Here is a 21,181-nt window from a genome sequence, read left to right as displayed (position 1 = left end):
TTTAAAAGGAAAAAAAGGTGATTTATTGACGTGCTGGAGACACGGCAGGATAGAAGCACTATTTCAATTTTCCATATATTCCTCAACACTGCAGATGTGCTAATGCAAAAAGAATTTTAAAATAAAAATTACTCTCAGTTCTTCTGGTTCTAACATATCAGTTCATTTACTTAAGAAGGGTTTCCACACAACTCATTTCCCACAGTTATAATCAATAATAAACCAGATTAAAACATTTAATCTAGTTTCAAGTACAAATGGATTTGAAAGAAATAGAAATATTTCCCTTATCTTACAAAAGCAATAAGAGCTAAACCACAAGTTCTATTCTTCACTATATTAGCCAACCTGCCCAGATCATATTTTTTACTTTAATCCCTTCATTCCTATTCATGGGTCATTTTATTTAGAGGTGGGATGGGGTAAGTGGGGTATCATTGCTGAAACCAGTATATTTTTCTTTATCTTGGCAAAGTAATCATTTAAATATATATGAAATACTTTTTATGGGTTGTTTACATATTAACAAAATAAACAAACATTTCCTTGTTGTCAACTTTTAATTAAAGGAAAGAGAAGCTATCACCCTTCTCTGAATAGGCATGGGAACTATACTGGGCTGCAGAAAATCCCTGAACACACATCGACAGAAAATGAATCTTTCTTTTTCTTCATTTTACCAATGGAAGACAGCTTCATAAATGGTCAATTTTGAAAGCACATGGAACTGTGTGTGTTGCTGAACAAGCCTATCTCAAAAATAAGCTTGAAAACACTCTAATAAGAACACACATTTTAAAATGCAAAGGTACAAAACAACACCTCTGTATTTTGGCACTGTGCATTCTTCCCCCAAAAGCTAATTTGTACACACACACACACACACACACACACACACACACACACGATATGAGTTCCTGGCACTTTGATTATGTGAACACACCTGACCCCAGGGAAATAGGCTGAGACCAGCCCCATATTTCAGACAAACCAAACAGCCAATAGACAGTAATGGCTTTAAGCTACTGATGACCTGGGCCAAAAATGAAGAACCACTTAATCTTCTGAAGGAAACTGTCAATGTTAGGAGGCCCACAGCTGACCTTTCCCCTGATGTTAATCACAGCCGCCTATGATAACAGAGTGGGGTTTATTTTTATGCCTGGCTCCAGACTACAATGACCAAGCCTTCAATTCTGACCATTTTGTATCCACACAGTGAACTAGAGTAAGTAAGAGTGTGTAGTTTTCATGGATCCCTGGAGTCAAACATGGAATGAAATTCATCCAAGAATAAGATCTAAAATAACTCCATCAAAACTCTAAACACTTTATAAAGTCTCCCCATATTAACCTACAAATTCAATGAAATTCCAATAAAAACCCAGCAGAATTTTTAAAATGGAACCAAGTAAATGATTCTAAAAGACATATGAAAGAATAGTCTAGATAATTTTGAAAAGCAATGAGGGTAGGGGCCTTCCCCTAACAGAAATCAAGACTTAGTAATGCTATGAAAATAACGGTGGTAATTACACAGTAATAATCACCAGGACAGTGTAGGGTTGGTGCAGGAACAAACAAGCAGACAATAGTGATGGACCAGGAGCCTAGAAGGGGCATCGCACCTGACAGAGGTGCTAAAGGCAACTCACTGGGGAAAGGTGGACTGGATGGTAATGGTTTGGGAATGAAAGGCTCTCGATGGACAAAGATAAATTGGATCCTCACCACCCACACAAAAGCTTTACAGGCCTAATGTGAAAAGCAAAACCAAAAAACTATGGCAAGAAAACAAGAGAGACTGTCTTTGTGACATCAGCATAGGGACAATTTCTGAGATAAGATTAAACTTAAAACATAAACGTTATATCAAAAACTGGAAAAATTCGAAAGAATAAAGTTAAAATTTTCCAGGTGACAACTGCCCCATAAACATAGTGAAAGGATAAGTCTGGGAGGCGACATCAGCAAAGTACACTTGCACAAAGGACCCAGATTCCGAATATTGAAATTTCCTACAAGAAAAACAGCAAAACAGTTCAGTAAGAAAATGGCCAAAGAACATGAGCAGTTAAGACACAACAAAGGAAACTGTATAGGCCAGTCTTTGTACAAAAGGGATCTTCACCCACATGAGAAATAAGAAAATACAGCAAAAATCACTGAGGATACAGCCAGAACAGGTAGTGGGAGCTGGCCAGTGGGAGAATAACAGCATGGCACTCCCCTGGAGAGCAACTACCTGGTGCAGCTGTGATTAGAGACTGCACTTCTGGGTGTCCACCCCAGGGGACTCCTGAGCTCACTCCCTAGGACACGTGTAATAATAAAGTGTCAACAACCAAAAATCCGCTTGCCATCTCAACAGGGCAATGGATACATCTTCTGTGGTTCGTGCACACAGTGGAATAGTGTGTCCCAACTTAAAAGAATAAACTACATGCATGTACACACTCAGCTACATCTCTAAAAGGTAACACTGGGTGAAAAAGACAAAGTGTCAAGGGATATATACATACATAGCCAGATACCATCTGCATAAACCCATTTATATAAATAGTAAAATACATGTATATCTAAAACAATAACTATTGTTTATGAATGTGTAAACATTGTAATGAGTGCAAAAAAGCACATGGAAATAAAGTATGGTTTTAGAATGGGGTTCATGTGTGGGGAAGAATGGAAAGGGGAGACATGGAAATGGGGTTTTCACTGTAATCTTTTATTTAAAAAAAGAAGCATCTGAAGCAAATGGGCAAAATGTATACATCTACCTAATCTTCATGAAGGACACGAAAGCCTTTGTTTTGTTTTCTATATTTTTTAGAATGCTAGAAATTATTTCATATGAAAATAATGAACCCATTTCACGCTTCATGTATAAAAGAACTACTGCAGGTAAAATCCTAAGTGAGGCTTAAGTGGGTCAGGAGAGGCAGAGGTGGCTGAACCTTCTGAGCCTTTCTGCCCGAGCCGCTCCCTAGGATAAGAACAGGGTCTGGCTGATGCAAATCTTTCTCAGGGCTGAAAGGTACTCCTTACCTTACAAATGCAACGTTCTAATGGCACAACAGGCAAGGCAGTGTGGGGGGTATCAGGCACTGAGGTCGCGCCCACCCCACAAGGCAGAGATCCTGGGAAAAGCTGAACTGTTGTCAACCGTCCAACCTCAGGATACTTGATCACAGACCTCTTTGCAGACAGCCCTCCTTAAAGTGTCCCCAGTATACGGTAGAGTCAGTAAATGAAAGAATACATAAATATGGGGTTAAATTGGGGCCCCAATTAGCTTTCTGAATTAAAATGGTGACCTTTCCAATGTAAAGCAGGGAAACACCAAGATGGGGTCCCGTAGCTGAAAGTTGCTCAGGATGTAAATTGTTCCCTTGAGAAGTAATCCAGACTGTTCTCTCCCTGAATGCACGAGGAATTCTATCTGCTGGGGAGACAGGCAGGGAGGGTGTCTGCATGTGGCCGGACCCCTCTGGGGCAGAAGCAGGCTTTGCAAGCCTGGACGGAGGCCTCCAGAACCCAGTTAGGACTCCCCATAGAGCCACTCTGGCACAAACCTGCAGCTGATTGGCCTGGATTTGAAACCTCCAGCCAGTGCCACTGGTCATTCATTGGCTGTGACATCCTAGGGGACTCTCTCCTCTCTGGCCTCAGTTTCATTTTCTTTAAAATGGAGATAAATACTGTACCTATTTCATAGGCATTCAGGGCACACAGTGCTCAATACATGTCAGCTGTTGTTATTCCTGTGTTCCTGCAGTGACCAGAGCCCTCAACACAGAGTGGCCCTGCTACACCCTGTTTCCCACACATGGTAGCACCATGACTGTTTGCTGTACATATAATGAATTCTGAATAGGTAAACCCCAAGAGGTAAATTAGGTGAGGCCTACTAAGAAGAAAGGGCAACACCTACATCTTGGGCCCATGGGGAGGATGAACCCCAGAGAGCTTGAGAAGGGAGAGGGCCAAACTCCATAGCCCTCAATTCTCAGCCACACATCATTGCATCACCACCTCCTTTCTCAAAGAACAGTGGCACCTGGCTTGCTCAGATCTCAAATCCAGTCAGTAGCAGAGCCAGGAGCAGAAATCCAAGTGTCCAGATTCCCAATACAACACTCTTTTAATTTTATCAACTATACCAGGTATATGTCTTCCTGTTAAAATACTGGGCCACAAACAAAATTATTATACTCTGCATGGCAGACACATAACGCTCCTTGTAAACTTACATTTGCTAGCTAAAACCAAGAACCAACATTAGTCAATAATCAATATTCAGTGATTAACCCCACCCACCCCCACCCACAGGCCCCTGGCCAAAGAAAGAAAAATCTAAGCCAACAAATCTCAGGATCAGTGGGACTTGTCATCCCATTGTCTCTTTCTTGACTAACATAATCTCAAAATTAAAGGGGAGATTTTCCTGTGCTTTGGCTTATAATAATTCACAAGTAAATGTTAGAGTTTAGCCTAATTGCTCTTCCCTGGGTATACTCCCACTAAATGCACCCAAAACACACAAAATCCTTTAAATGTATGTCACTTCAAAGGAACACTAAAAATCATTTTTAAACTAAAAGAAGAGAAACCGCTTACAATTAAATGAATAAAAATTGACTTCCAGAAGCTAAAAGAAAACAGTTTGGTACAGTGGCCATGGCCTGGTTCGTGGGAGCCTGTCTGCCTGGTAGGCAGGTGGCTAACACTCTAATGTGACACTAATGACACCCACTTCCTGGGGTAACTGCAAGGGGCACTGAAAGGTTTGTGAGGCATTTAGCATAATGCTTGGCTCTTAGTAAGTACTCAATAAATATTAATAAGCAACAGTTCACCATGATTTCAACCAAATTTTATGGCTTTCACATTTAGCCATTATACCCTATAAGGATATTTATTGAGAAGAGGCATCCAAATTATTATTACATCCTATATAGCATGGCATTCTCCATTCAAAATGCATGGCAGATGAGGTTACTGACCAGAAAGATAAGTTATTGGCTACTCTCAAAGAACAGCTTCCAAAGAGAGTCCAATGGCAAATATTTCCACTCTACGAACAGTAAAGCTAATGCAAAGGGTGAGAAATGACCATCTAGGCACATGAAAGGAACACATTTTTATTTTACTGACTCTATTCAAGTCTGCAGTAGAAACTAGGTTTATAGTTTATAGATCTACTGGTCTTCTCTATGCTTTAAGAGTATTTTTAAAATGTTAGTGTTCATTTGTAGCTTTAAAATCCATTCATAAATAGTACAATTTCTCCTTTCAAAAGATTCAATATTAATAACATGCCATTTATTGAGCTTCTATTATTTACCACCGTTATTCTGGATATGCTACAACATTTTGTCAGTCACAATAACTCCAAAATAGCTGTCATCAGAAAATGGAGGCTCTGAGAGATTATACAACTCAACATGGTCTCGACTAAACTTACACACCACACCAATCTAATTACAGTCTTTTCCTTTGGACAGTTATTAAACTCTCAAATACTTTGTCTGTTATACTTAAAATAGCCCTTTAAAAGCTGCTAGACACACGAAGGAAGCGACACATGGGCTCAGGAAGGAAAGGGAATGCCGGTCCGGTGTCGACATTTCAGTGAGTTTGGACAGACTGCCTTTCAGCACTCACAGAAAGTGTGGCCTGGGGCTCAAGAAGCCACCCTGCTGCCCCTAAGTCAGGGCTCTACACACAGTTCTCACTCAGTCACAGAACACAGAAATTGAGAGATTAACTCTTCATTGATTGCCTAAGAGTTCACTTTTTAGCAAGGTCTCCCTCCAACTCAAATGTTCCTTAACTTTCTAATATCCAAATTAAATGGTGTCCCTGGTCTTAGAAAGCAGAGGGACTGCATCTGATACCTGAAAGTAATTGGGTGATAAGAGCAAACAAAGATAAATCAGGCCTTTACCAGAAAGGCAGTTTAGGGACCCCAGTGCTAAACAACCTGTTAAATTCATCCAGGGGGCAGGATGTGCAAAGGGGCATTTTCCATTTTTTTATTCAAAAAACTTCCTTTAACTTCCTGAAGAACCTCCACCCATCTACACTCACTCACTGCCATACTGTCCTGCTTTAGTTCTTTATCACCATCTGAAATTATCTTGTGTGTCAATTGTTTACTTAGTCACTGCCTGCCTGCCCCTCTTTGAAAACTGGAAGCTTCTGTCTCAGTGCCTGCTGTATCTTAGCACCTCAAATTGCCATGGCCCCTGGATGAGTACAGAACTACCTATAGATGGAAGGGAAGGAGGGAAAAACAGAGGAGGAAAAGTGTTTATTGAGCACCTACTATACCCTCTGTGTACATGAATTCATTTCCTGTCTACTAGCTGGGACATTCATTTTTGGTTCTGCTTATTTTTATATACAGGGTCCAACTCTCAGAATGTTTAGTGACCTCCCTCAAGGTCACTCAGCCCAAACATCCGTGTCACCACTTACTAGCTCTCCACTTCACTCCCAGTCCTGGACTGTACATTTACCTTCCAGGAATCTCATCCGCTCCTCATCATGACCCCTTGAAGTAGGCGGAATAGTTTGGCAGGTAATGGAACTGAGGTTAAGTCTCTGTCCCAATGCTAGTGAACCATGGAGCTCCTAGGACTTAGTTCAGTCTGCCCAAGACCGAGGACATTCCTCTGCTCTGCAGGCCTCCATGGTGCCTCGGAGCATGCCGCAGGGTCTCTGGAATGTGGGGGGATAATGTGGCCAGTACTTACTGACTTGGGGCTGAATGAGGGTTAAGTTACATTCATTATCACACTAGAGGCAGGTTTTCTCTCCTAGGAACCCAAAAGAAACAAGAAAGTAACCTCCTGGGTTGATATATTGGCTTAAAGAGTTTAATTGGTAACAGTTAAAAGTTCACTTTTAATTTTTAAACTTCTGCTAGTTAAAGTCTTATTATAACTTAACGGTGGGTAATTCTAGAATGATTAACATACAAGTTGATTATTTGGGCTTTATAATTTTGCCAAATGCCGGAGTAGCCTTTTAAACACTAAGTTGCTACTGCCAAAATGAAAATTCACATGATACTTATATGATTTTCTTCAGTCTAAGAGCACAACTGCATAAAAAACCTATACAGGGATTTCCCACACCTCCCACAAGAGAGACATTTGTGCAACTATCACCACTTACTAATTCCAGGACATTTTCATCATCCCCAAAAGGAACCCCAAAGCATTAGTAGTCATTCCCTATTTTTCACCCCAGCCCCTAGCAACCCGATTGCTAGTCTACTTTCTGTCTCTATAGAACTAGACAGTTCATATAGATGAAATCATATAATATGAGGTCTTTTTGTGTCTGGCTTCTTTCCTTGGCATATTATTTTCAAAGTTCATCCATGTTGTAACACGTATCAGTGCTTCATTTCTTTTTATAGCCGAATAATAATATTTCATTGTATGGACAGACCACATTTTATTTATCAATTCATCCACTGATGGACAACTGGGTTGCTTCTACTTTGCGATTATCTTGAATAATGCGGCCATGAACATTCATATACACAAGTTTTTGTGTGAACTTGTTTTCAGTTCTTTAGGATATATACCTAGGAGTGGACATGTAAGAGCATAGGGTAACTCTATATTTAATTTTTTAAAGAATTGCTAAAAAAAAAAAAAGGCATTTCTTGAATTCTTTTTATTTAATGCTGTAGAAAAAAATAAAATAAAATTTGTTGCCGAAACCGGTTTGGCTCAGTGGATAGAGCGTCAGCCTGCGGAATCAAGGGTCCCAGGTTCAATTCCGGTCAAGGGCATGTACCTGGGTTGCGGGCACATCTCCAGTGGAAGATGTGCAGGAGGCAGCTGGTCGACATTTCTCTCTCATCGATGTTTCTGACTCTATCTCTCTCCCTTCCTCTCTGTAAAAAATCAATAAAATATATTTTAAAAAAATAAATAAATAAAATAAAATTTGTGTCAAAGCTTTATTATCTGCCTGTTTGAGAAACCAACCAATCGTACAGTGATGTAATTAACATTTTTAAAACCTCTGCTCTGTAAAGGAAAGATTTCTAAATGCATGCTGTAGATTTGACAGGACCTTTCATACTATAATCACCATAAAGTGTCCATGGAGGTCCATGGCTAAATGAAAACGCAATGAAGGCACCCCACTCCTGCTGCAGGTCCTTACCCTTTACAAATGGAAGAAAGGAATTGTACCAGAGCTGCAGATTCGGCTACAGAGCTGTGGCTAGATTCCTGGACCCCCAACACGAGCAATTTGCTGGATGATGGGGATGCTCGTATTCCTACCTGGTGTGTCCACCCTATGCCCCTGATCTTCTTAGCTTGTAGGCCTCCATCCCATCACTGCCTTTCCTAAAGGTCCATGTGCCTAGGGGCATGTCTGTCTGCTCTCCTCTTTAAAAGTCAGATTTGTCAAATCAGTGCTATGGGCTTCAATGAATCCATTTGAGTGTCCAATGAGATACAAGAAACATTATGCTGTTGACTTTCTTCTTCACTGATTTTAGATTCCTATGAGGATGGAAGCAAAAACAAAAGCTGAGTGGTACACTAGAGAGCCATACCGGCTTCCACAGTCCATCAATTTGTTTAGAACAAGGTAAGAGTTAGAGTTCAGTTACTACCCTACACACAACCGTGTCCCATCACAGCTAAAACGTCTGAATGCTGCTTTAGAGTTTAGAGAGCTCCTTTAATCCTCCTTAGCTACCTGACTCAAGGGGGACCCCAGCTGGGTCCTGCAAAGCAAAGACACCCCTCAGGCTTCTAACCAAGCTCAAACCTCAATATCTCAAGGCAGCCTGTGCAGGACGTGTCCATTTGAGTCTCAACTTTATTTTTAAGTGACTCTCTTTTTCCAGGCTGAGTCACTCCCTGCAGTGTCTATATAAAGGCTGTAGAGGCAGTGACTAAATGTATTTGGGCCTGGGCCACAACTATATATTACCCCCACTCCCACCCCCCGCCAACCCTCCCCCAGCCTGCTGACTCCTTTTCTCACAGGGAGTGAAAAAGGAGTTGAAACTTTGCAGCATCTTTCCATCCTTTTGTCTTCCTCACATCGGCAAAAAGGGAGCGGGTGACTTATGTGTGAAGGAACTGTGTTGGGGCATGTGATTTCATATCCATCTTCATCAGTGAAAAGATGACTGTGGCTTTCCTAAAGAAGACACTCACCTGCGTCCCCCCTCCCCCACCTGCCAGAGTCCAGAAAGAATCCACTAATTGAGTTCATTTCAATGATGGCGCAAGATTGCTTTCCAAGTCATAGCTGAAGGTGACTCCTGATTTTTTACAACAGTTTCCCAAGAATGTAAAACTCAGAAAAACACTCTAGCCTGAGACAGAAAGGGCAAATTAAGATTCTGGCACTCAGGAAATGAACGCCAATGAACAGGCAGTTATGTCAGCAGTAAAATGAACATTCCCTGTCACAGTTAGGCATGCTGACCAGGAGGCGGGGTTGCGAGGCTGCAGCTGGTGTCAGGCCCAGGGCCACCTGCCCTGGTGGGAACAGCGAGTGAGGAAGGGGTGGTCAGTCCCAGTGCTGACCCTGGGGAACTGTGTCCCAAATGGTCAGGGCTGGGGGCTGCTCTGCTGTTGACAGCAGAGGCAAGAAATGGTGACATGAAAAGAAGCCATATGCATTGGGCAGGACAGATATAGAGAACAGATCCGGAATGTAAGCATGGTAGACCAGGTGTCATGAGGATTAACACTCCAGAGAAGAGATGTTTAGACAAAAATACATCAGGGAGAAAACTGACCAACGAGAGCTCCGGAATTGAAGCTCACTTTTAAATCTCACAGAAGAGATGTGGCCCCTTCTACAGGAAATATAAATGAACCTTGCAAAGTCAGAGAGAGAGCCACCTAAGACACATTATAGGGTAGGAGTTGAACACAATGACAGCACAAAAACAAACCCTGAGCATGTATTATGATCAAAATCACTGCATCTTGGGTCTGTGGGTCTCCTCCTCTCACCCCCATAAAGGATGGTCCTGTCCTTTCTGAAAATAATTGTAATAAAACAAAAAGCATCTCCGTGCTCTTTCTGGAAACAAGTCCAACAATGAAGACTTCTCTTGTGGCAATCAAGCATCTCATTCTAAGAGCACAGGCCGGTGAGCTGGAACTCTTCCCCTGCAAACATCCTGTGTCCTCACCGTAGGGCCTGCACTGCACAGAGCTGCATCTGCGTTTGCTCCAGCTTCTGGGCCTGTCCGGGGGCAGCACAGCCCCACAGTTAAGAGAATCGACCCAGGCTCATACTGCCTGGGTTCAAGTCTCAGCTTGGCTGAGCAGTAGCTGTGGCAACCTCAAGTCAAACTTTGGTCTGGGAGCCAAACATAAAAATTAACCAAGTGGAAAAGCAAGAAAAAAAGCAATTCCTAGGCAGAATCATGAAACTCTAGTGCTGTCCCTTTTATGGTACCCAACAGAAAATAACTCAGTTTCCAGGAGTGGGGAACTGGCCGAGTGCCCTGGGGGTTTCTGGGTGGTGGCACCTACATGCTTCTATGTCACCACTGATCCAATCTGCAGTCAACTTTATCAATACAGATGCCATCTGGAGCATCAAAGGTATTCCTGGCTTGCCTGTGCCTCAGATCTCTGATCAAAGCAACAGAAAAGCAGAAGGCAAGGGGGTTGGCCTACACTGCACACAGTTCTACCACCACTAGGCCTTGAGACAGCTACTGCTTCCCCTCCCCTGCACACACTGCCACCTGGCTGGCCTTGCCCTTCACCAGCCGCAGGCAGGAGCAAAGCTTCATCCAACGCAGAGATGTCTGCGCCTGCTGCCAGCCTGTGGGGCCCCAATCCAACCGGAGGTGGCCCGGTTCCACCACCTTAGTGCCCAGCTTGGAGGCTGGAGCACAGTGGCCTCTGCCCAGAGGTCAGGGCCTTGGCAGTGATCCCTCACACAGCCCCTGCCCCTCCTTTCATCCCTCCTACCCTGGGCACAGCTAGGAGGAGGGTGAAGGAGGAGTCACACAAGATGCTCCCAGAGTGGCATACTGAGACTGCCGATGTGTGCCCAGAGCTGTTCTCTAAGTCAGTGGTCCAGGTGAGTTTCAGAGTCCAAGAGAAACTCTATGGAAATACATGCATTTCTCAGGGGAGTGGGTCCTTAACATTCACCAACATTGCAAAGGTTGAGAAGCGAGGCTTAAAAAGCAGCCCTATCTATCTATAGCAAGAGTTACTGAGGTGCTTGTAGCTTAGATCCTTCCCACCATGGATATGTGAATGTTTCTGGGTGAAAGTCGACATGCAGAAGGTTCCAGTTATACTATCCTAGCACTGAATACACGGTGTCAGGATGTTCTACGTGCAAGGTAGGAAGATAAGAAGGGGACAGGATTTTACCCCCAGGGCCAAACCGTCTGGCACATGGAAGATGTTCAAAAGGCATCCTGTAAAATGATAAACTGTTATTACAAGCCAGCTTTTGGAACACTTTGGGCTGAAATTACCTGTATTTGTTGTGTGTTTTTTAAAGTTCCCTGAACTAGCTTTGAGGAACAGAAATCAGCTGCATCTCATGCATTCCAAGGTACTCGTTCTAAGTTAATTCTAGTAACAGACACAGACTGGACGCCAGGTGCCAGGTCGGTGCAGAGCCTCCACACACACACCTATCAATCCTGTGAGCTGGGCCCTGTTATTACACTTTTTATAGATGATGAAACTGAGACTTTGCGAGGTTAAGTAATTTGCCCAATGGCAACAGCCAGTAAGTCACCTGCAAAAATAATATGGAAAGCTACACAACCTAGAAATACCCCAGTCTTTTATGTTCAACTCCCAATTATTAATTCAGTAGGAAATGAATGTTTAGTTACAAAATTGAAAATGTTTTTCTTTGAAAGGAACTCATTTTTGGAATCAAAGAAATGCATAAAACTTTATTTGCAGAGTCACTGCAATCTCCTTCAAATTAACTATAATTCTAAGGGTAAAAAGACATAAGCAATAACATCAACTGACTATAAAGGTGTTAATCTAATGACATAAAACTGAAACTTTAAAAAAAACATTCTAAACAAACGATATTCAAGGATCTGGCCACCCCGGCGCCTGCCTCTCTGTGTTCCTGTGGCTTGTCCTGGGGGAGTGATCCAGCCTGTCAGATTCCACCTGCCTTTCCCAAAGCCTCCTGTCAGAGCCCACCTGTCCCTCTGGACTTGAGGTTTCCCAGTTGCTCTTGGGCAGGCCCAGCCCAGGAAAATACAAATTCCCTGTCGAGGGACAACCTTACTCACCTCTGCCTTCACCCTGGTGCCTAATCCTGCATATTAAACACTGGATATTCAACAAACACTGGGAGGACATTTCCTTCTTATCCAGAACAAAGAGGAATCCCAGCTTTTTCACTGAGAATCAACACACTTGGTGCGACACCAGCAAGAGCACCACTGGCCCTGGTCTGCCTCAGTGGCCCCCAGGGCCTCACTCGGCCAACCATGTGAAGCATGAGGATCCTAGTCTGTATCCACATGAAAAGATATCTTTCCTACCAGCAAGTCAACAAAGTTCTAAGCAACCTTCATGTTCACAGGTCCATCTTCTAGCATGTTCCCTCTATAGTAAAGGGCAATCAGTTTCCTTCCTTGTTTAATAATCTGTCCAGTGGTGGAATCAGGAGAAGTGACTAATGTCGAAGAGAAGTCGGGCTCCTCTGATCTGAAACCCCAAAGTGACAATCCAATATCCCCTCTAGATCCCAGGCCCCATACTCACCAGAGCCCCCACATTTACCACCAGTCTACCTCCCACATACTCCCATCCCTCTGTGTACCCCAGAGGACCCCAGCTGCAGCTACCCACCCCCACCATGGCCTTAAGTGGCTTCAAAATTTCAAAGAGAAGATTCTGGTTGGTGGAAGAGTGAATATGCCAGTCATCTCTATCAGTCTTGCCTCAGGGTTCCCACAGGGACCCCTATAGGTTTCCAGGATGAACCTGGGATAGGAAAACGCAAGGGGAGAGGTGGGGGCGGGAGCCTGCAAGCAGCTTCACCCTTCTACACTTCCTGAGATTCTGCTACAGCACACTCTCCCTACTGCAGTGGAAGCAGCCCGAGTGGGTACCAGCCTCGACCAACTAGCAGAGGCCAGAAACAAGCGGGATGGCAACTTCCATCCTCTCACAGGGGAGTTTCTTGGTCCCTTTCTCCACAGGAAACGACATTTAAAACTGTGCCCTGAAAAACAGTGCCCCAAATGGCATGTACTAACCAGGCTGCTTTCTTCCCAAGCCTCTTCTATTTATTGGGATTAGGAAATAAAATGCTGTTTAAGGTTAGGCTTTTTCAAGTAACTGGCCTGGGATGCAACACAAACTGTGTGAGCTGGTCCCCAGTTCCTGCAAAAATGAGGCCCACTTAGACATCAATGGAGGGACTGGGCCCAGTTCAGTACAATCAACATTTGTCAACTGAGTGCAGCACTAGGTGGCCGGGTGAAACATGCGCCTCCTCGCCTGGAACAGGCCCTTGGCAGCTAACAAGAATCTGGGGCTCCAGAGGAATACCCAAGAATCCAGTTCTCTGCTTCATCCTCCTCACAGTCCTTGTCGTATGACAGATTAGGTTTACTTAAGGTTGTCTAACCTTCTTTTTTCTATGGTCACTCCTGGACATACAGTCCCCAAGGGAGGGCAGTAAGAACACAGGACAGCAGGTGACGGTTGCTTACCGGAACGGTGCTGAGAGTGGCTCGAGAGACAGACATGGCAGAGGTTGGTGGGGGAAACAAAGTCAAGGACGAGAGCTTGGGAAACCCCACTGCAAGACTCTCTAGGACAGTGATGGTGAACCTTTTGAGCTCGGCGTGTCAGCATTTTGAAAAACCCTAACTTAACTCTGGTGCCGTGTCACATATAGAAATTTTTTGATATTTGCAACCATAGTAAAACAAAGATTTATATTTTTGATATTTATTTTATATAGTTAAATGCCATTTAACAAAGAAAAAATCAACCAAAAAAATGAGTTCGTGTGTCACCTCTGACATGCATGTCATAGGTTTGCCATCACTGCTCTAGGAAGACCTACCCTGAAGCAGCCCAAGAGGAGGAGGCAACAGAGGGTCCTATCCTTGGTTCCTTTCTTTGCTCCTGTCTTTACTCGGGACAAGGTGGAACATGGAGAATAGAGGCTCCCCCGAAACTGCCAACGGCAGCAACCCCCAGGCATGAATTACTTTAATCCGCATTTTTGGTCTGTCGAAATATGGCAGATTCACACAGGACGGGGTGGGGTGGAGAGGGTAAATCGTGGGTCTCAATTTAAAAGCCTTTAGGTAGGTCTGCCCCTAGAGCCCTTTCTCTTTCCCCTGAGCTGTTATGTTTTCTCCCAACATATTTATTCTGAAAACAGAGGGTTAATTATTTGTTTCCCCAAATGATTCACAATAGCACTCACTTAAATAGCAATCTCCTTGGAACACTTAAGTCCACTTTTAAAAATTCAATTCACGTACCATTTTCCAGGATTTCTGTATATTATAAATGAGGTATATTGTGAAAGTTAAAGCACCCTCCCAGAAAGCAGCTATTCTTCCAGGCCTGTCCCTTTGTCCTCCAAGGAAGAATCTGGAGGCCTGGGAGACGGGGCCAAATCTGCTGACCTAACTACTCCAAACACTGTCCTCCGAACACAAACTTCACACACACACACACACACACACACACACACACACACACACACACAGGAGCACATAAAGAGCACATTTCCAATGCCCTTTAAAGCATATTTCAGGAAACAGAGGCATTTAAAAGGCCTTACCAGATTAAATGTCTGATTTACAAGAAGTATTGGCATATGCATCCTGAGATGTGGGCAGTCCTCAGACCAACTACATCCTCACACTCAGTGACCCTCCATGGACTCGGGGGTAGTGTGGGCATGGAGGGCAGGGGCCAGAGGTCGGGATGGGCTCAAGGATCTGACCTGGTCACACACCTGGCCACGTATTCTTGAAGACCCAGAATGCAGTGTCTGCCATCTGCAATTAGCTCGTGCTTTAATTTGCTCAGACAACCTGTCAATGCCCGCATTCTCCAGCCCTCGTGGAAGCATGCAGTCTGCTGGTACAGGGCTGAGGGCCGTCAAAAGAAGGCAGACTGTCTGAGAGAAATTAAATGCTTACAACATGTCTTCTGATTATGTACAGGACAGTGGGACCCCTGCAAAGAGACCTGGCCAGAATGCTGCCTCACCTCTGGAGTGTTCTTCTTGAACTCTCGGCTCTGCTCAATGAGCCGCTTTCTAGACTGCTCGCTTTCATCTTGCCGGTTTGCCAATACTGTTGCGGTGGCATCGAGTTCCCTCTGTCAAGAAAGACAAAAAAAAGGGAAGACAAGATTGTAATTGCAGTTTGTACCAGAGGGGATCATATTTGCATTTGACCAGAACACTGGGGACAGCCCCGGTGCTCCAGGGACTGTCAACTTGTCGACAGAGGCGGCGCTGGGGGCTGTGGACAAGGAAAGAGACACAATCACACGGTTCCCATCCAGCCCCATGCGCTAGTTTGAAAAAACCAAACTCCCTCTTAAAAACAAGAGGGAGTTTTATAAGGTAAATTCCAAGGCATTTCTAATATCTTATAAACACTCAGAATGAGGCTTATTGGTTATTCTCAAACTATTTCACTGGTACTGGGATTCTGAGAAGCACCAGGAATGGGTTCCCTGTAAAAGGACCTGTTAAAGGCTAAGGGCTCTGGGCTCTGCTATACACAACAAACTGATACTCAAAGCAGCAAAGAACCTGTGCCCTGACCTCAGGAATTCTGGGAGAAGCCACCAAAAGGATCAGTTTCAAACAAGCCTACAGCAGATGGGCCCAGAAAGGTGTTCCTGGCTGACAGCAGGAGCTCAAGGACACGTTCCCATAGCCACTGAGAGGCCCATTTTAAAGACACACACTAGCACATGCTTAGGATTAAAGTGGCTGTCCCAAGTGGCTTCTCAATGGTCCTGACTATTCCCCCCAGGCGCAGGCACAACAGAGCAAGGACCCCATCAAAGGCTGAAAGGCAAGTAAAATAAAAATGAAAATCCATCCAGAACCATCCAGGAAGCAGGCGAGAGTTTCTCCAACCTTCCCTCCACCCACCTCATGAAGTTCCACCTGCTTTCCTTTTTGGTGGAAATACTGAAGTAGTCTGTAAGCCCTGCTGGTGAACACTTCACTCGTACCACTACGGGTGGGCCACTGCCAGACGAGATGACAGAGTGCTGGAACAAACATCCAGTGTGCTGTCGACTTGGACACTGGACAGTTTAAAAGGGGGGGCGGGGACTGGAGGGGGAGAGAATACCACACCACACTCTTCCCTTTAGTGATTCTGGCATTACAGCAAATCTTGGGCAAACAAGTCCAAAAGAATAACGTGGGCTAGAATTCAAGAACAGATGTCAAAGCTACTGCAGCAAAGAGGGAAACACTGCACATTTTGATAGACCACATTTGAAACACATCCCAGTCAAGTGAAGGCAGAAAAAAAGAGCAACCGAAAGCAATGTGGTAATGTGGGGATGGAGATAGAGAAGAGAGAGCAATCGCAGATAAGCAGAAGGCTTTTCAAAAATATAAACAATCTGGTAAGGAGGAGGACTTAGACATCTATATTTAAGCAGCAGCAGCAGAAGTTATAAAGGGAGACTTCAAGAAGGGGAAAGAAGCCAATATTGAAATATGACAAAAAAAGTAAAGTTGATGTTTCGTTCCAATCACACACGGATGCAGAAAACTTAGAGGAAAACAAAGAGCCCTTGACTGCTTTCAATGAGGACCCTAGTTCCAGAGCTGGGGGGTAGAGGGCACAAAATCAGCAGTGTTTGGTGACTTCTGTGGCCCAGTGCTGGATGCTGCAGGTTCACTAGAGGAAAGAGCTTGGAGACAGTGGGATTGGGGGTGGGGTGCTTTGGAAGACATCAAAAGAGCATGCGATCTATGAGACCCTCTGATCCCCGAGGTTCCCCGCAAACCCCCCAGGCAGATCCATCAGAGAGCCAGACTGAGAAAGGCGGTGCCTGGGACAGGTCGCTGGATGGAAGGCAAACCCATCTTTACCACCGGGCTGCAGGGCCAGCGAGCCTGAGGAGACCTGCTACTGGCAGTCGGGGACCCCCCAGGGGCCTGCCACACTCCCTTCCCCACCCGTGCAGACATATGCAGGTCCACATGAGAAACCAACGGGGGTCTCCAAATATAATACCGTGTTGCCACCCGCCACCAGGAAAACAGATTGGCACAGCGAGGAGAAAAGACCGAACATTCACAGATTGCGAGGGAGGGCAGCTGTCACCTCCCCAAGTTTGGTTGGTCAGATTTAAGCCTCGCAATCGTTACAATCTTTGATTGAATCCCTTGAGATAACACCACCGAACCCTTCTGAAGGACACCAAGGCTTTCCCAGGCTGTGGGGACAACACAAAGGGAGGAGATAGTTATTAAACATAAGCCAAATACTGTTTTATTATCTACCCAGCCTGCCTACACTCAAAGTGTCAAATATAATGACACATTAACAAGGGAATTTAATGTGTTTAGGGGAGGTGGCCTAAAATACAGAACCCTCAGCCCTGAGTCACTAGTCACAAGTGAGATCGAACGTAGAGTCCCTACATCTGAAAGGCATTAAAAACTTACAAAGAGAAAAAACAAAAAACTGAAAACCAACCTAAATATCCAGCAATAGCAGACTGGCATATCTACTCAGGGTTATTCTGCAATGGTTAAAAAAGAAAAAATACAGTCCTACATGCACTATCTAAGATGAAGTGATCTTCAAGATATATTTAAGTGAAAAAAGCAATGTGCGAAACAATGCTAACACTATTTAAGAAAGTCTCTATTCATATGCTTACATAAGTTTCAACTATCTCTAGAAAGGTGCAGGAGACAACTGAAACTGTCCTTGGCTCTGAGGAGGCACCAGGGAGGAGGGACTTGCTCTTCAATATATATCTTTTGGCTATTTTGCCTTGTACATGGATTACCTAATAGGAAAAACTGCAATATATCTTAAATTTTTTAAATCCTGCTAATGTGAAAAAATACACATATAATTATAGAAACATATTTTACATAATGCACCCCATATATGAGTTCATGGTCTGCGGGTCCACCTGCCCAGGGTCGGCAATGGCCTCCTGACTCACTCTGGTGATGCAAAAAGTGAGGCAAGCACATCCTTTGTCAAAACAACAGCTGTTTCTTGCCCAACGCACTGCACACTGGCCAGTCTCAGGGCTTATGAATGAGGAGGAGGTGGCCAGACTTTCCAGAGGAAGGACAGAGGAGGTTGTCTTCTCAGAACTATTTAGAACTCTTCTCCTGATGGAAACACCAACAGCCCCAGATCTGAGGTGATGGGAAGCTGGCAGGGTTGGGGGAGAACCCATGGGCTCTGAACACAGAGGCCCTTCCAACTAGGCCGAAAGTGCCGGAGAAAGTCCTGGGAAAGGGTCTTGCAAGGACGGCACCTGGAGAAGCTGTGGGGTTTTCGTTCTAAGTGACCAAGAGATGGCTAATGTCAGGAGGCGACAATGTCCAGGGAAAGACTTCTGGCTGTGGAACCAAGGGTTCAGTGCATCTCACTCTATGAAACAAGGGTACTACCCAAGAGTTGTGGATGGCTGTAATCCTTTTTTCCTCTGGATTACAACTTCTGGCATGCTTTTTCTCCATTTCTGACTGATCTTAAAAGGACCAAACTCCTAACATTTTAAGTTTCTCTCTGCCTGAACCTCAGCCTCTCAGCCAAGGATTAAAGATTTATTAAACACAAACAATAAACAGCAACCACAAACCTGCCTATTTAAAAGAAACTGTGGGGGAAATATTTCCCAAATAAAACAAGTCCCGCTTTTGTGAGACTCTCTCTCTTCCTAGGCCCCAGGCCAGGCCTGTGGAGGAGGCCCCCTGTCTCTGAGCACACTGGGCTGACAGAGAAATCACCGGGCCAACTGCATCAGCAATGCAAGTATTGTCTTTTTATGGTCGCTAATTTTAAGCCAAAAAGTTCATCTGGTGTTTCTTTAGTGCCTACCTGTTAAACTAATCAAACAGCAAATCCTATGTGAGAATTTTAAATGGCTTTATTAGTGAAAACAAAGAATACTTGTGCAAAAAGGAAAATACCAACCGCAGTTTCTGTGTTTCTGCACCAGGTAGTCCTCATGACATTTTCTATTTCATTTCCAGCAACAGAATCATCTGGACAAATGGGAGCTGCTCTGACTAGAAAGGAGTGAAGGGCCCAAGCCCACCTAACATCGGCCTCCTCCTTGTCATACCCCTACACAGAATATCTCATAACCCTCAGACAGTGGCTTCAGAGAATCCTGGCTTGAAATCCAGGCTCCATCTCTGCTGTAACCTGTGTAGTTTTGGTCAAATAACATTCCCTCTCCGGAGATAATTACGATAATGCAAGTCAAGTGCTCCATCAAGGTAACTTTTTCTGTACTATCAGAGCCATGCACTTATTTAGGCCTCAATTCATTCTGCCACCAGTATCCCCAATTAGGCTGGAGGCACCTGGGTTGCACAGATGAATTGGAACCTGACCCTGAACTGACCTCCAGGTACCCACGGTCCAGCCGAAGAAACTAGGCAGGCACGGAAGAGTGACAAGACAGAGGGACCAGGCTGGTGGAACGAAAGCAGAAGCAGAGGTAGAAAAGGGAGAACATACTGCCAACAAGAAAGCTCTTCAAATTTTTGTGAAAGATGTCCATCTTGCCTTGGATCTGTGGGCGAGGCTGGCTCAGTCCCCATCACCCTCCTCCTCCTCTTTATGTGGGCTCATTGAGTACCTGGCACAATACCTGGGGAGTAGGTGCTGTCATAGACCCAGAACAGGACTCAGAAGAACCAGGAGCCTGGTCATGTCCCCCCAGGGAATGGGTGGGAATGGGGTAGGGGCACATGACAGGAAAGTGCCATCAGTAAGCAGAGGCCAGCCTGGCTTGGGCATAGTGACAGGGACTGCTAGGAGGCAGGTTGGTACCAGTGTGAAAATAGGTATGTTCAAATAGAAATGTAAAAGCCACTCCCCAGACATGTCCCCAAACAGTGACCAGGACAGCCACTGTGAGTACACAGATCTACAGGCATATGTAATGTGCTTACACACAGGCTCTCTCTGGAAGGATCCACAAGTAAAAGATGCTGCTGCCATTCCCTATCCTGGGGAGGAAAATGAACAGGCAGAGCCTGGGAGGGGGTCCTTTCACTGTCTATCTATTTGTACCTTTTTAATTTTGAGCATGTAAATGTACTGACTACTCCTTAAAAGTAAGTATTTATTTATTAAAATCTCTTTTCCCTCTATAATGAGACAACATAGGTTTGAAGGACTGATAAGGACCTATGAACACCTTATTCCCAGAAAGGTACTCCTACATGGTACTACAGGAAGAACATTGTGTTCTGTTCATGGGTATGTGACAATGATCTCTATTTAAAGGAGAACCTTGCAGAATTCCCAAAGTCAATGTTCATTTACTTTATAGAGAATCAAGTCTGACTCCGTATTTCCCAAGTGTTTTTTTTTTTCAGACATTTAATCCTTACACTGTTCCACTCACACACTCTGATTCAGGACCAGGGAATGCACAACTCTGAATTATGGCTACAATGTTGTCATGTGATGTCAGTCATGTTAGCCAGCAGTGAGCATTTCCACTCAGGAAGCTGTAGTTTCCACAGAAGTAGACGGATCTCCAACAGGGACCCTAGTGGACGAGTGGCAAAGATGGAACAGATGGAACAGAGGGAGAGACCCACCCACCCCGCCCTGAACTGTGGGCTCCCACTCTCCCTGCATGCAGCCCAGAGAAGGCAAGGAGGGGAAAAGGCAAACTGAATGGAGAAAAACAGCACCGACTAATGGCAAGGAGGTACTGGAGTAGGTTCAGGGAGCTTCAGGGAGTTCAGTCTGATGCAAGATTAAGGCACCCCTCATTCCCTCATGGGCATAAATTACCACACACCTGTAAAGGTGACCGGATATATACATATACCCTGCAAGAAAAGGGACATGCCATGACATAGCCCAAATCTGAGCTTGTCATTCTTACTCAAAAGTGTTCAGTGGCTTCCCAGAGGACTTGGGATGAGACCA

The 21,181-nt window shown here is 44.5% G+C and overlaps 1 protein-coding gene across 12 annotated transcripts in view; it reads right to left on the bottom strand.

Annotated features, from left to right (window-relative positions):
* CUX1 (cut like homeobox 1) overlaps positions 1-21,181 on the bottom strand; it is a 367,924-nt gene that overhangs the window by 274,023 nt on the left and 72,720 nt on the right. For all 12 annotated transcript variants that reach the window (XM_036308912.1, XM_036308918.1, XM_036308921.1 and 9 more), the window contains exon 2: positions 15,261-15,371. In XM_036308912.1, the coding sequence (XP_036164805.1) occupies positions 15,261-15,371 (111 nt within the window). The remainder of the gene's footprint in view (positions 1-15,260; positions 15,372-21,181) is intronic.

The sequence above is a fragment of the Myotis myotis genome, unplaced genomic scaffold (genome assembly GCF_014108235.1).
Source record: "Myotis myotis isolate mMyoMyo1 unplaced genomic scaffold, mMyoMyo1.p scaffold_m19_p_5, whole genome shotgun sequence".
In the NCBI taxonomy this organism is placed as follows: Eukaryota; Metazoa; Chordata; class Mammalia; order Chiroptera; family Vespertilionidae; genus Myotis; species Myotis myotis.
Note: the sequence above shows the minus strand (reverse complement) of the source record. Positions and strands in the feature narration are given on the sequence as shown.